This window comes from Melospiza melodia, chromosome 11 (assembly GCF_035770615.1).
Source record: "Melospiza melodia melodia isolate bMelMel2 chromosome 11, bMelMel2.pri, whole genome shotgun sequence".
NCBI classification, from domain to species: Eukaryota; Metazoa; Chordata; class Aves; order Passeriformes; family Passerellidae; genus Melospiza; species Melospiza melodia.
Window position 1 is genome coordinate 8,658,813 of NC_086204.1, and position 13,183 is coordinate 8,671,995.

The 13,183-nt window shown below is 43.9% G+C and overlaps 1 protein-coding gene across 1 annotated transcript in view; it reads left to right on the forward strand.

The window, feature by feature from the left end:
- Positions 1-1,968: 1,968 nt before the first annotated feature.
- Positions 1,969-13,183, forward strand: part of CDC73 (cell division cycle 73) — a 101,839-nt gene continuing 90,624 nt past the window's right edge. The window contains exons 1-7 of the mRNA XM_063165513.1: positions 1,969-2,128; positions 7,398-7,503; positions 8,487-8,556; positions 9,543-9,605; positions 9,693-9,745; positions 10,269-10,357; positions 11,687-11,903. Of these exons, the coding sequence (XP_063021583.1) occupies positions 1,998-2,128; positions 7,398-7,503; positions 8,487-8,556; positions 9,543-9,605; positions 9,693-9,745; positions 10,269-10,357; positions 11,687-11,903 (729 nt within the window). The 5' untranslated portion in view covers positions 1,969-1,997. The remainder of the gene's footprint in view (positions 2,129-7,397; positions 7,504-8,486; positions 8,557-9,542; positions 9,606-9,692; positions 9,746-10,268; positions 10,358-11,686; positions 11,904-13,183) is intronic.

Here is a 13,183-nt window from a genome sequence, read left to right on the forward strand (position 1 = left end):
TTCATTATGCCTTTGTCTTCTAAACACATAAATATTACTCTATACCCATATAAATATTGGCAGTGATTGGTTTCAATACCATATCTGAAATGTTACTTGTGGTGCTCTGCATGTTGTTGTTCTGACACAAATGGGGATATCACTAACATATTGAAACAGGGAGTTCTGTAGGCTATTGGCTTTAAGTCTGTTTTGTCAGCCTCAGCACATGTTATTTACAAGAAGGAAAATGACCCAATTCTGCCTTTTGCAAATTTAAGATGGTATCATGTTTTCTGACAGTGTTGGAGAGTGTTAAGAAAATTCTGAGCATCAAAGGTTAGAGTAAGTCATAATGAGAGCTTGTTTTGGGGTCTTAATTCTGCAATCAGTATTCCCCCGGGGGTACCAGTTTGTTGGGCTCTGCTGGGAATGCTGTGCTCCCAGTTTTTGTGTGTTTGAGCAGGATAAATTAACCTGGAACATGGACAGAGAATGTGCCAGCTGCACCTGTGCAGTTGCTCAGGTGAGCAAACTGAGCTCTGAGATCCCAAATTCTGCAGGGTAATGTGGGATGTGCTCCATGGCATTACTATTTGTCCTTCTTCACATTTACAGGCAACATTTTTTAATGACTTTTTTATGCTATGGTTTTTTGATGGCTTATTTGTATCAGATTGTTTGTGATTGATAAAGCAGAGACTTTTCTGTCTCTCTCTTTTTTTTTTTTTTTTTTTTTTTTAAACCCAGCTTTCTATCCAGGACACAGAGGATTTTCTCTCCAGCCTGCAGAGTGAGATGCACGCACAGTGTCTGAGAGAATCAGAGTCACAGAGTACCCTGGGTTGGAAGGGACCCACAAGGATCAAGCTGCACTCCTGTCCCTGCACAGGACACTCCAATAATCCCACCATGGATTGTGTCTGAAAACATTGCCCAAAAGCTTCTGGAACTCTGGCAGGATTGGGACCATTACCTGCCCTGGGAGAACCTGACCACTGTGAGGAACCTTTCCCTAAAGTCCAGCATAAACTTCACTGATCCTGTTCTTCCTGCTGCTCCCTCTGCTCCTTTGACACCGTTTTCTTGAAGTATCACCCTAAACACCCCCAAACCTCTCTCAGAGCCCTTTAAAACCTCTTTGGTGTCACTAAAGCCCCTGAGTACACCATAAACCATCCCAGCGCCCCCAACACCTCTCAAACCTCCTCAGCACCCCCAAATCCATTTTAGCTCTCAGACCCCTCCCAGCACACCCTCAAGCCCCATTAGCACCCCAAATCCCTTTGAGCACCCTCTAAAACCTCTTTAGCCCCACTAAAACTCTTCCCAATGTACCACATGCTACCCTAGCATCCCAAACCCCCCTCAAACCTCAACACCCCCGAAACCCTTTTTAGTTTTGCTTTAGCATCCACGAATGCTTCCCAGCACCCTGAAAAACCCCATTAGAGCCCGCAAATCCATGCCAGCGCCCTAAAACTCCGTTAGCACCACTCACCCCTTCCAGCACCTCTAAAACCTCTTCTCCAAACCAAAACTCCTCGTTTCCCACGCCCAAACCATCCCAGCGCGCCCGAGGAGCGCGGCTCAGCCCCGCGCCGTGACTCGGCGGGCACGCGGGAGCATCAAAGCTCCAGAGAAGGGAAGCACGCCGATAAACTCGGGCAGTGATTGTGTGTAAAGCTTTATTTCCACATAAAACATGAGAAAGCTCAGTGCGCTCAGGACGGAGCAAGCCGCACCCACAGCCCCGCCCCGTCGGTGCCGCCGTGAGGGCAGCGGGGGCGCGGCCGCCGTGAGGGACAAGGGGGCGTGGCCTCCGCGCCGCCAGCCCCGCCCCCTCCCGGGCGGGGGCGGGCCCACGTCGCTCCCATGGCAACGCGTCCGGCGTCGCCCCCAGTAGGCGGCGCGGCGGCGGCGTCGGTTCAGGCATTCGCGGCGGGCAGCCCGGGGCGCGCCGGCGGGGTCCTGCGGCGGGCGGCGGCGGCGGCCGGAGCGGTGGCGGCCGGGCGAAGATGGCGGACGTGCTGAGCGTGCTGCGGCAGTACAACACGCAGAAGAAGGAGATCGTGGTCAAGGGCGACGAGGTGATCTTCGGAGAGTTCTCCTGGCCCAAGAACGTCAAGACCAACTATGTCATCTGGGGGTAAGCGACGCGGCCGGGGCGACGGGCGGGCGGGGGGAGAAGTTGCCCCGAAGTTGCGCCGGGGCAGCGGGGACGGGGCTGCCGCCGTCCTTGGCGCTCCGCGGGCGGCGGGGCGGACGGGTCGGGCGGGCCGGTGCCGCTCCCCGCAGGGCCTCGGGGCCCCGGCGCCCTGCCCGGCTGTCCCGCGGGCGATCCCCGTGCCCTGGCAGCCCGGCGGGCAGGCAGCGCTCGCCGCTCCCTTCGGGAACGTTCCCGGCTCCTGCCCTGGGCCGGCAGAGCCGCGGAGCCGGGCCCGGGCCGTTCCTCGGCTCCCGGCGCTCCTGCCCGTGCCGCGTCCTGCAGACTCATGCGATGAGACGGCAGCAAGCAGCGGCTGCTCCCAAGTTTTTCGGTGTTCGGTGAAATAGACGCGGTGTGTTGTTGCTCGGACAACGCTCTCGGGCGCACGGTGGGGTGATTGGGGCGCTTGGCGCGGGCCCGGGAGCTGCAGTCGGTGCTCCCGATGGGTCCCTTCCCGCTCAGCACGGGCTGTGGTTCTGTCCTGCGCTGTCGGGGCTGCTCCTTTGCCAAAGCACCGGGAGCAGGGCAGCGAGGCCCGGAGCGACTCCCTCTGAGCTGTGCAGGTGCTCTGCCCCCACCTGAGGCCTCTTCCTGGGCAAGACCCGGTGCAGGCTGTTCCCTGGTTGGTCTTATCGTAATAAACAAGTAGAGAGAGAGTTTGCGTGGCTTAAATGATTGTAGCAGATAAAATGCCTGGTTTTAGAAAGCCTCTAGAAAATGAGGGGTTTTACCTGTTGAATTTTCCTAGTATAGCGTGGATTGTTTACATTGCAAGGGAGTTTTTTGTTTGCCTTTCCTCAGAATTTAGCAGCTACTGCTTCTTGGTGTCCTAACTAAAAGAGTTTCAATGAATCCTTTTCAAACTTAACAGGGAAAAATGCTTCTTGTTAAAGCTCGGGTACTATTCAAAGAACCTTTGTTGAAAAGCAGAAATGCCTGCAGATTTCTCACAACATCCCAAACTTGCAGTGAAGTCTGACCAGGAATTATTATTTTTTCCCCTCATAATTATGATATGACTGTTACTGGCTGTAGATTGAGAGAGAGAAAGGAATTAAGCCTACTTGCTTATCTTCAGTTGTAGGTGGACTTCTCATAGCTGATTTTACTTTGTACCCTATATATTACTAGAAACCTGCGTTTTCATTACCTGCTTTAAGCTTTCAAAAACTACTTTTGGAGTTATTTGTGCTTCCTGCTGAGTGGGGGATACTGGTACGTAGACTGAAGAGGAAGAAAAATATTTGGATAAGCAGTTAGAAGTCTTGGCTGCATTTTTGCTGGGCAGTGTGTAGACAGGTGTGATGATTTCCTTGCTACAAGTTACTTCTCCCAAGTGGTAACAAGCAGTGGTTAAGTAGACAAACAAGTTGCATTGCCCTTCTGCAGGGAGCAAGAAACAGGAGAGCTTGGATTTGACCCAGAAATTGTTACCAAAACCCTACAAGCAGCTGGAGAGCAAACTTTTTGCTAAGTACAGCCAGGCAGGTTTATCTTCCTGGTCAAGAAGGATGTGCTGGTGAACAGAGCAGCAGCTCCTGCCAGAGCTGTGAGTGCTCACCTGGGGTACACTGTGGTGGAGTTTGAGGAGTTTTGTTCTTTAAATCTTGGTTTAGACCGGCGCCTTCTGAGCTTTTGATAGGATCAGGCTGCTCTCAGTTGACAGCATTTCTTGTCAACCTCTGTGGCATTTTGCATGTCTCAGCTTTGAATTGAAGACACTGTAAAAATGAGACCAGTTCTGCAAGCTGTGCTCAGTAGCTTGAACACCACACTTCAAGAGCTGCTAATTTAGGTAATTGCTACACTCAGGAGGGACATTCTCAAAAACTTTCAAGATTCAAACCCTTTTATATTCAGGTCACTTGACAGGACCCAAATTATGCTTGCACTGAGCAGGTGTTGGTGGCTTAATCTTTCACAGAGCAAACCTCGAGTTCTGTTTTAGGTGTCCCCAGCTGTAATTGCATCTCCAGCCTGAGGAGAGTAATGCCAGGCTGAAGAGCAGCAGTGGCATTTGTCCCTGCTAGAATTAGCAGTAGTCCCAGGAGACATTTAGCTGTGGCTCCTCGGGCAGCTTAGCTGGCAGGAGTCAGCAGTGCTGCCCTGCATTGCCTTCTCTCTCTCTGGCACAAGTGTCACCCAAACAGGGAACTGGGCTGAGGAATCAAGCCAAGGTAAAGGTAACCTGGAGGGGGGAAAAGCAACTTGAATCCAGTTTAGTTTCCAGATAATAATTATAGAGATGCTCCTGCTGGCACATGAAAAAGGCTAGGTGGTCTGAGATGAAGTGGTTTGTGTGTTTTGACCTATGGGCCCTGAAGAGTGATGCATGAATCGGTTTCAAAACCAAAGGAAGGAATCTACCAGAGAAATTTATTGCTTTGTTTGCCTAGTCAAGGGCTTGGATATGCAGCTGAGTTTGCAAACAGTGAGCAGCTGGCCCTGGGTATTGTCTGTTGTGTGATACTCAGTGTGCTTTGTCTTGTGGTTTTAAAGATTTCTACTTGGTTTTGTGGATGAGACACAGGTCCTTGGTAACTCTGTAAACTTCAGGCTTTGAAACAGGAAAAAGGAAATAAAGCTGTTAGAAATGAATCAATTCCTGGTGCCCACAGGTGGGAGGTGAATGGGTGAGAAAGAAGTCAGTTCCTGGTGTTGAAAATTACCAGGTGAAACTTACTCTCTTATTATATAAGCATTTTCTCAATTTTTAGCTGGAGTTTATTTTGTAAGAGATGAAATTGTTCCTTACATTTTTACTTAATGATTGTTAATGAATTTGTTGAGGTCTGCCTCCTAAGATTTTTCTTTTCTAATTGTAATTGATACCATAACTGAATGTGGGAAATTAATTCTTTTATTTCTATTTCTATTTGGGATGTTTGTAAATTGAATGAGGCAAGCTACCCTCAGATCTGCCTGTTTTTAGTTCCCTGATTATTCAGCAGGAGCACACACTGATGTTGAAATGTCAGTTTAGGCTTAGATTTTCTCCTTGTGTGCAACTGCTTGTCCATCTGACGATTTCCTATTAATGTGCAATTTCTTGTTCTCCTAATAAAACATCCTCTTAGAGCCATAATGAGCACGGGCAGTTCTTGTGTGTGTGGCTGAAGTGATGAAGTACCAGCTGTGCCCTGCTGAGCTTTGGCAATGCCTGTGCCTTTGTAGCACTGTATTGTTTCAATTAATACATAATGGTTCAGTATTTGTTTGTTTTTGTATTTTGCCATTTCTTGCTAAATATTGTAAAGGTTGAGTAGATGACCAGCTGGACTTCTCTGTCATGCCACTTCAAAGAAATAATGAGTGATTCTGGACTAAGACAGTCTGAAGTGTTTGTTTAAAATGAAGTGACAGCTGCATCATGTGACATCATGGCTTTGCTTCGGAGCCAAGCCTGTGTAGAGGAAGCTTTTGTTTCTGCTAGTGCTTCCAGTGTGTTTAGATACCACCATATCAAAGATCCTTACTGCTTTGCTGCTTGTTCAAACAGTTCCTTGCTGAGGAATCCAGTTCTGGTGGCTGCCTGTAGTTGTGAAGCCAAGTTTTGGCTTCTTAGCATTTGAAAGAAAAATCCTGTGTGTCTGCTCCTGTTCCTCTGCAGACCAGGCACCCTCCACCTCAAGCACACCAGGTTTTTGGAAGGAAGGGACAGTGGTAAGAGAGACCCTTTATTCTACAGTTCTGGTATCCTGAATCCCTTTTCTCTGGATGTTATTCTTACATTGGTTTTCTCAGGCATCATTGTGAAGGTGAGATTTTGAACTTTAGTGCTGATAATAAGTTCTGAACAGGTTGTTGGGCACTCTTAGCTAATTTCAGAAAAGTAATGACAAGCACAGCAGTAGGTGGCATTAAATCCACAGTACTGAGAAAACAGGCTTTCACTTCTGTTGGTTTAGTAGATTTTTGTGTGGCTCTTCCAGGCTCCATAAAGTTTTGACTGAGTATTTATTTCCTCTCCCTTCCCCCAGTGAGGCTGGCACTTGTGTGCTGTGTGTTTTGGTGCTGATGATGAGCCATGAGTAAAGCCACTGTACTTACAGGGAAAACTCTTTTAATGAAAGGGCTTCTTCCTGAAATTTCTTGTTTGTTGAAAATTCTCTGCTAGTCTTGAATTTATAGCTTTGGGCTGGTTTTGTGGTGGCTTCTCTTGCTCCGGCTTTAAGGTGAGCCAGCTGGTCAGGGACAGGGACTGGGCAGTGTGGAGGAGCCCTGTCCTGCCTGGAGCTGGGGTTGGACATGTCCCACAGTGGGGCTGGGCAGTGGAATTGCTGCCCTTGCTGCTTTCCTGGCTGCCAGGCTGTTTCTCAGAGCACTGGCAGTGTTTAGGGAATGGGGATTTTGAAACATGGACAGGCATTGCTTCCTTAAAACATCTTCCCTAACAGCATAATGGGTGAGAGGGGGGAATTCTGTTCAGTGTACTTGGAGCCAAGCTGAGCCAAGCATTTATTTGTCCTCGTTTGGTGTGGTTTGTTTGGGTTTTTTTTTTTTGTGAATAGTTGCACAGAGCAAGTTCCCTTTTAGCCTTAAGAGCTGTATCTTTGAAACAAGCTGTTTGAAAGCTCAGATTGAACTTGATGCTGTTGTGTTGCTCTGATGTAGTCTGACTTCAGTATGGGATTTTGTATCTGTCAGCATTTTGCTGATTTTCTTGTGCAGTTGGTTTGTAGTCACTCCTTATTTTAATCTTTGGGCACTGTTTTGAACCCTTTGCTCCCTAGACTTTGTGGGATTTATATGTCCCAAGTTCACACTGTGCTTTCTCCAGTGCTGAGCATTCTGGCCTGTTGTACCTGAAGATGATGTAATGCTTTATTTCATTTGCAGCTCAGTTCTGTTTGTCTGGCTGTCTCACATATGATGATTTGATAATCAGAATAAATAGTGTGAATGAGAGGGAATGTGTACTTACATTTCCCAAGTCTTGCTTATTTATTTTACAGCACACCCAACTCTTATTTTGGGAAGGGTTTTTTTTTAATTATTCATTCATTGAAGAGGCAGCAAGAACTCATCTCCCTCACCTGAAATCTTTAGCACAATTGAGAGCTCACTAGTTTGGCAATAGCCTGATAATAATGTTTACTGCTTGCTTTTTAAACTGTCACCTGGAAAGAAAAGAGACCTTTTCTAAAAGAGGATGTGCTTGAGACAGAGATGGAGAAATTAAATGCTACAACCTTTTCTTGTTTTACAGGACAGGGAAAGAGGGCCAGCCCAGGGAATACTACACTTTGGATTCTATCTTGTTCCTGCTCAATAATGTGCACCTTTCCCATCCTGTGTACGTCCGTCGTGCTGCAGTAAGTAAACCATACAAAATGTGATTTTTGTCTTGTGATGATGAATATGTGTGTAGTTATTTTCAGGCAATGATAAATGCACTTGTGTGTATCAGTTTGGCTGGGGAAAGTGAGAATGAGATGCAGCAGAGTGTGTGTGTGTTTAAAAACAATCACCTCTGCACAAGGATCACTTGACAAGCCCTGTCAGGGTGTGGAGTATTTTTCTTGACAATTCAATTCCTAACAGATTATCCCTTCAAACCACCAAATTATGTTTACAGCAAGAGTTTGTTAACCAGTTATTAACAGTAATAATAATTACTGTCCATGATAGTCTATGTACATAGTGGTTTCCAGCACTAAACTATTTCAGGAGTACTTTTGTTCATCTGTTGTGTGGAGTGATCCCAATCTAGATGATCCTTTAGTGCCTTAGATGGCAGGGATCTCCAGAATGGGGAAAAGCAGAACAGCTTTGGAGTGGACTTGGAAGTAAGCAGTCCAATAAAAAAATATTGATTAAGCCCTACAAATAAACATAAACGAATTTTTTACAAGTCCTTTTAATTTCCATTTGACTGTTCTCTGTGAGGCCACTCTTCATCTTCCCTTGTGCTTCATTGTTACCTGAGACAGCAGGTGTGGAACAACACAATTGAAATACCTGATTTCTATGTATCAACACAGATTCCTGGCAGGGAAGTGTTTGTGTGTGTGATAAAACACACACTTGTTCTTGATCTTATTTGCAAGTTTGAAGGGAAGGAGGAAAAAGGCTGCCCTCTCTTTCAGTTTTGTAGCAGGCTGTATGTTTAATTCTGTGTAGCTGAACATCCTCTAGGATGTGGTTGCACTTTAAGCTTGGTAGTTAAACTTCCTTGGGTGGCAGGACACATGGTCATGTCTTGGTGTGAGTGAGTAGTTTTTGGTAAAAGTAAAAAATCTTCAGTGAGTTGCTGTGAGGGAAGAACAGTTTAATGTCACATCTGCTGTCTTTTCAGACTGAAAACATTCCTGTGGTAAGAAGACCTGATAGGAAAGACTTGCTTGCATACCTAAATGGGGAAACATGTGAGTGACGTGTTCTTTTGATTTGAACACACAGTGCTCTTTACTGCTTCATTTTCTTGGCACAAGTGAGGGCTAGGAGGGGAAGGCTGGATGACAAATAGGCAGTTTGCTTCTTAACTGAATGTGCTAAACTTCTCAAACAAAGTTATTATTTCTTGCATTTTAATTGTTCTTAAATTAACTGTTTTGCTTGGATAGGAGCTGCATTCCTACATGCATGTTTAGAGGTGAACATTTTTATTACTATTAACCTACTCTGGTTAATAATTCTGTGTTAGAATGCTTAGCATGTATGCTTTTTCCTTTCTTAGACTATGGGAAGCTTTCAGTAGTACATTGATCTTGAATGCAAGAATGTGTGGGATGACATCTTCAGTGTAATAAAATATATGGAATTACTACTTTGTCAGTCTGGCAGATTTACCTAGCATTTCATCATCTTAAATTTTTTGTTAACGATAATCAGAGGTTTCTCTGAGAAAAACAGAAATATCACCTTTGTAAGATCCTCTGCTTTGTAGGTGGTCTTTAAATTTTAAATATCCTGGAGTATATTATTTCTGTAATGATGAGTAAAATCACTTTATATTTTGAAGGGATCACCAGGTTGTCTTTAAAAAAAAAAACAACAAAAACTAGACAAACCAGTAGATCTTGATTTTTGAGTCTAATTCTCATTGTAACTGTTTTCTTTTATGAGTGGTATATAGAGATCATAGAATCACTGATTAATTTATGTTGGAATGGACCAGAAGAGGTCACCTGGTCCGATGCACTTTTCAAAGAAGGGCCAAATGAACCTCAGCAACATAATTTAACTTTACCTTGTGAGGTTCTGATTAGTTCCACTAGTCCCAGTCTTTTACCACCTTTGCTACCTAATATGTAGAGCTTCCATTGTTGCACTTTGTCTGTTGTCCTTCTTTTATACCCAAATATTATTGCAAATATTTTCTTTTTAAACTGAATGTTCTGTTTGAATGCAGCAACCTCATCAAGCATAGACAGAAGTGCTCCACTTGAAATTGGCCTTCAACGATCCACTCAAGGTACAGTTTAACTATAAAATAACTTTGAGGTTATTTTATAAAAATCTACTACAATCTTGCATTTTTAATGTCCTCTTTTTCTTCTAGTTAAAAGAGCAGCAGATGAAATATTAGCAGAAGCAAAGAAACCAAGAATAGAGGTAATGACAGTGACTGTCATCAGTGTAAATTGTTGGTGGAGGTAAATTAGGGTGTTGATCTGTTTTTGTAGGAATTCCCTTGGGTTACCTGTCCTTTGGTGTACAGGTAACATGGGAATGGGAACTGGAAGGGGTTAGAACTCCATGGGAATGGGAACTGGAAGGGGTTAGAACTCCATGGGAATGGGAACTGGAAGGGGTTAGAACTCCATGGGAATGGGAACTGGAAGGGGTTAGAACTCCATGGGAATGGGAAATGAAAAGGGTTAGAACTCCATGGGAATGGGGAATGAAAAGGATTAGAACTTCGTGGGAATGGGAACTGGAAGGGGTTAGAAGTTAGATTTGAACAATTGTGATTCCAATAGCTCTGGACTTAATGATAACATTCAGATCAAAAATCATTGGAAATAAAGAGTGTCTTTGCAAATGTGAAGAAAATAGTTGTGAATAGCTTTAATTCTAGCTGTGTTTCTATTTGAAAAGAGAGTGCACAGAACTTAAACAAGACTGTTCCTTGCAGGATGAAGAGTGTGTGCGCCTGGACAAGGAGCGCTTGGCAGCTCGGCTGGAAGGACACAAAGAGGGCATCGTGCAAACAGAGCAGATCAGGTGGGATTACTGTTCCTTATGCCTAAAGGTTAATTACAGGATGGAGAACAGTTTCTGCTAAAAGCAGCCACTTTTACTTCTGTCCAGCAGCTCTCAATGGCAATTTTCCTCTTTGATACTCTCAGTAATGTTCGAGGAGTCAGACCTTGAAACACTTATGACAGTGCAGATTTGAGGCATTTCTAAAATCCATAATTATAGCTAAGCTCATGAAAAATATGTACTTTGAGTGATTTCTTCCTATCTCATATAGGTATACTTAGAAGGAAATGATAGGAAAAAAACCTGTTTGTGGCATAGGTAGAAAGCATAAGAAAAAAATTCAAGTATGTGTGATTTTTGTATAAACTAATAATGTGGATGCTACCTTGAGTGTATTACAGCTTTGCAATGCTGCAGTGAGTTGTTTGAATTGGTTTATATTCTCTAGTTACCAGTTCTTTTAATGCTGAATGTAAACAGCTACCCCTTTGAAAAAAGTACAAATATTTACAGGTGGTGAGTTTCACCTCTGTGCTCGACCCTGCTGTGCGCCAAGCAGCAGCACAAACAAGTTCCCTTCCCCATGACATAGTTACAAAGGACAATGCTTCACTGCCAGTACTTGCATTAATTTTTTCATGTGTTCTCAAAGGAAAAACAACCCTATGTAATAGTAAAATTGGTATGGACAGTTAGTATTGTGCAATTCAGTCTTGAGCTTTTTTTCTTCAGCTCACCTGCAAAACAGTAGGGCTCACTGATAGCCCAATGCTGTTTACAGTTTAAAACAAACACACAGAGGTGTTGTTCTCTTGGACTCGAGTGAGTTCTCTCAAACCCAGATTAATGTGGACGAGGTTCCCACCATCTGTTTGCTGACCTGCATGGTCTGAGATGGTATCACATCTTCCAAGGGACCAAGTCCACATAACTGCACCTCAGCCAAGGTTTAGAGTAATGCTTTGAAAGCCTCAGAGCAGCCAGGGGTAGGCTGATAAAATTCTAATCCACTAAAAATAACAGGGAACTGAAATTTGGATGTTGTTATAAATGAAGGTGTTAGTCCTGATGCTTTACATTTGGGTTCTTTATTTTTGTTTGGTATAGTTAGGGTTTTTGGATGGTCTTTGTGTTAGTTCTGTGAGTTTTTTGTCACAAATTGGATTCACATGCCCAAAACAGAAATGCCAAGCCTACATAATATTTCAGTGTGTATATAAGATGACTGTTTTGTGGTTTATAGCACAGCCTTAAACTTGGGCAGGATGAAGTTACTTATTCAGATATTCTTTTGGAAGAATTGTTTGTGCAATAATTCAGTCTCTGCTGTTACTTTTGCTCATTTAGGTCCTTGTCTGAAGCTATGTCAGTGGAAAAAATTGCTGCTATCAAAGCCAAAATCATGGCAAAGAAAAGATCCACTATCAAAACTGATCTGGATGATGACATAACTGCTCTCAAACAGAGAAGTTTTGTTGATGCTGAAGTGGATGTAACTAGAGATATTGTCAGCAGGGAGAGAGTATGGAGGACAAGAACCACAATCTTACAAAGCACAGGCAAGGTAATGCTCTGAATATGAAGGTGGGTTTTATGATCCCTATGACAAACTGCATTTTCATTTTCTGTATCTAGTTTGTTAATCAGAGGTGACAGTGGGATTATGCTCAGTGTTCCATGTAAAGGTGGGCTTGCAGGGCTGTTGGCACAGTGACAAAAGTGTTTGTCCTTATGTTACAGTAAATCTAAATTGTATCTCCAGCTACTTGCTTCAGCCATTTAAAAGATACTAAGTAATCACCTAATTCCTCTTAACCAAAGCTGGCTTGGCCCTGCAGTGGGGAGGGCTCCAGGAATGGGTTGGAAACAGACCAAAGTGGGGAGTAATTGACAGAAAGAAAATGCAGGTTCGTTGGAAGCCCAAAGGCTTCTACATTGTAGAAAACACCAAAAAAGTGAGGAGGAGAAATGCTGGAATGAACAAAACCAGAGAGTGTTGCCATGAAGAGGTTTTTGTCCCTTGATGCTCCTTTGGGCTGCACTTGGTTAGGTGCTATTCTGAACATTAGGTGCATTCAGCACAGCTGACAGCTTGCTCTCTTTGATCAGTGAAGCTTTCTTATTGCAGAGCTACTTGGCACTAAATTTCTCAAGGAAGCAGTAAGTCAATTTCTAAAAGATTTCAAGGGTCTATTTTCCTGAGGTTATTGTCAAACTGCATCCTTTGCCTTTGCTACTTCTTTTAAGTATTGTCACAGGAAAATAATGTTTAGAAATAAATGAACTGTCTTCGTTTGTCTTATTTTTAACAGTATTTTACATAACTCTCAACTTCCCAGTATTGTCCCAGGGTAGAATAATTTAATTCATGAATGATGGGGTAATTACTGGGTATGTGGCACATTCCTGTGTGCCACCTACAGAGTGAGTGTTGCTTCTCTGAATCTCAGAGATTTGTAGCAGCCTCGCTGCTGAGAGCTGATAAATTGGTAAAAGCTTTGATGTTTTAGTCATTGGCAAGATTTGTACCAAAGGAATCTCTGTAGCTCTTCTTCCTTTTGTGAATCATTCATGGCATTCCTATCTCTACTTTTCTTCTGAGTGAAATTACAAAGATAGTAGGGAAGAGATGAATGTTTTTGTTGTAGTATCCCTGTAGTAACAGTGAGATGAGGTTGTGACTTGAAGCAAAACATGACCCAGGGAGAAAGGCAAGAAACAAGAGGTGAAGTTTGCTCTTGGATGCAGTTACTGTGAGCAGCCTGATGAGTGTATGGGCATAACAGCAAATCTTCTATTTCGGTTTGTGCAGGCTTGCAGGAACATTCTTGGTAGCTTGGACAG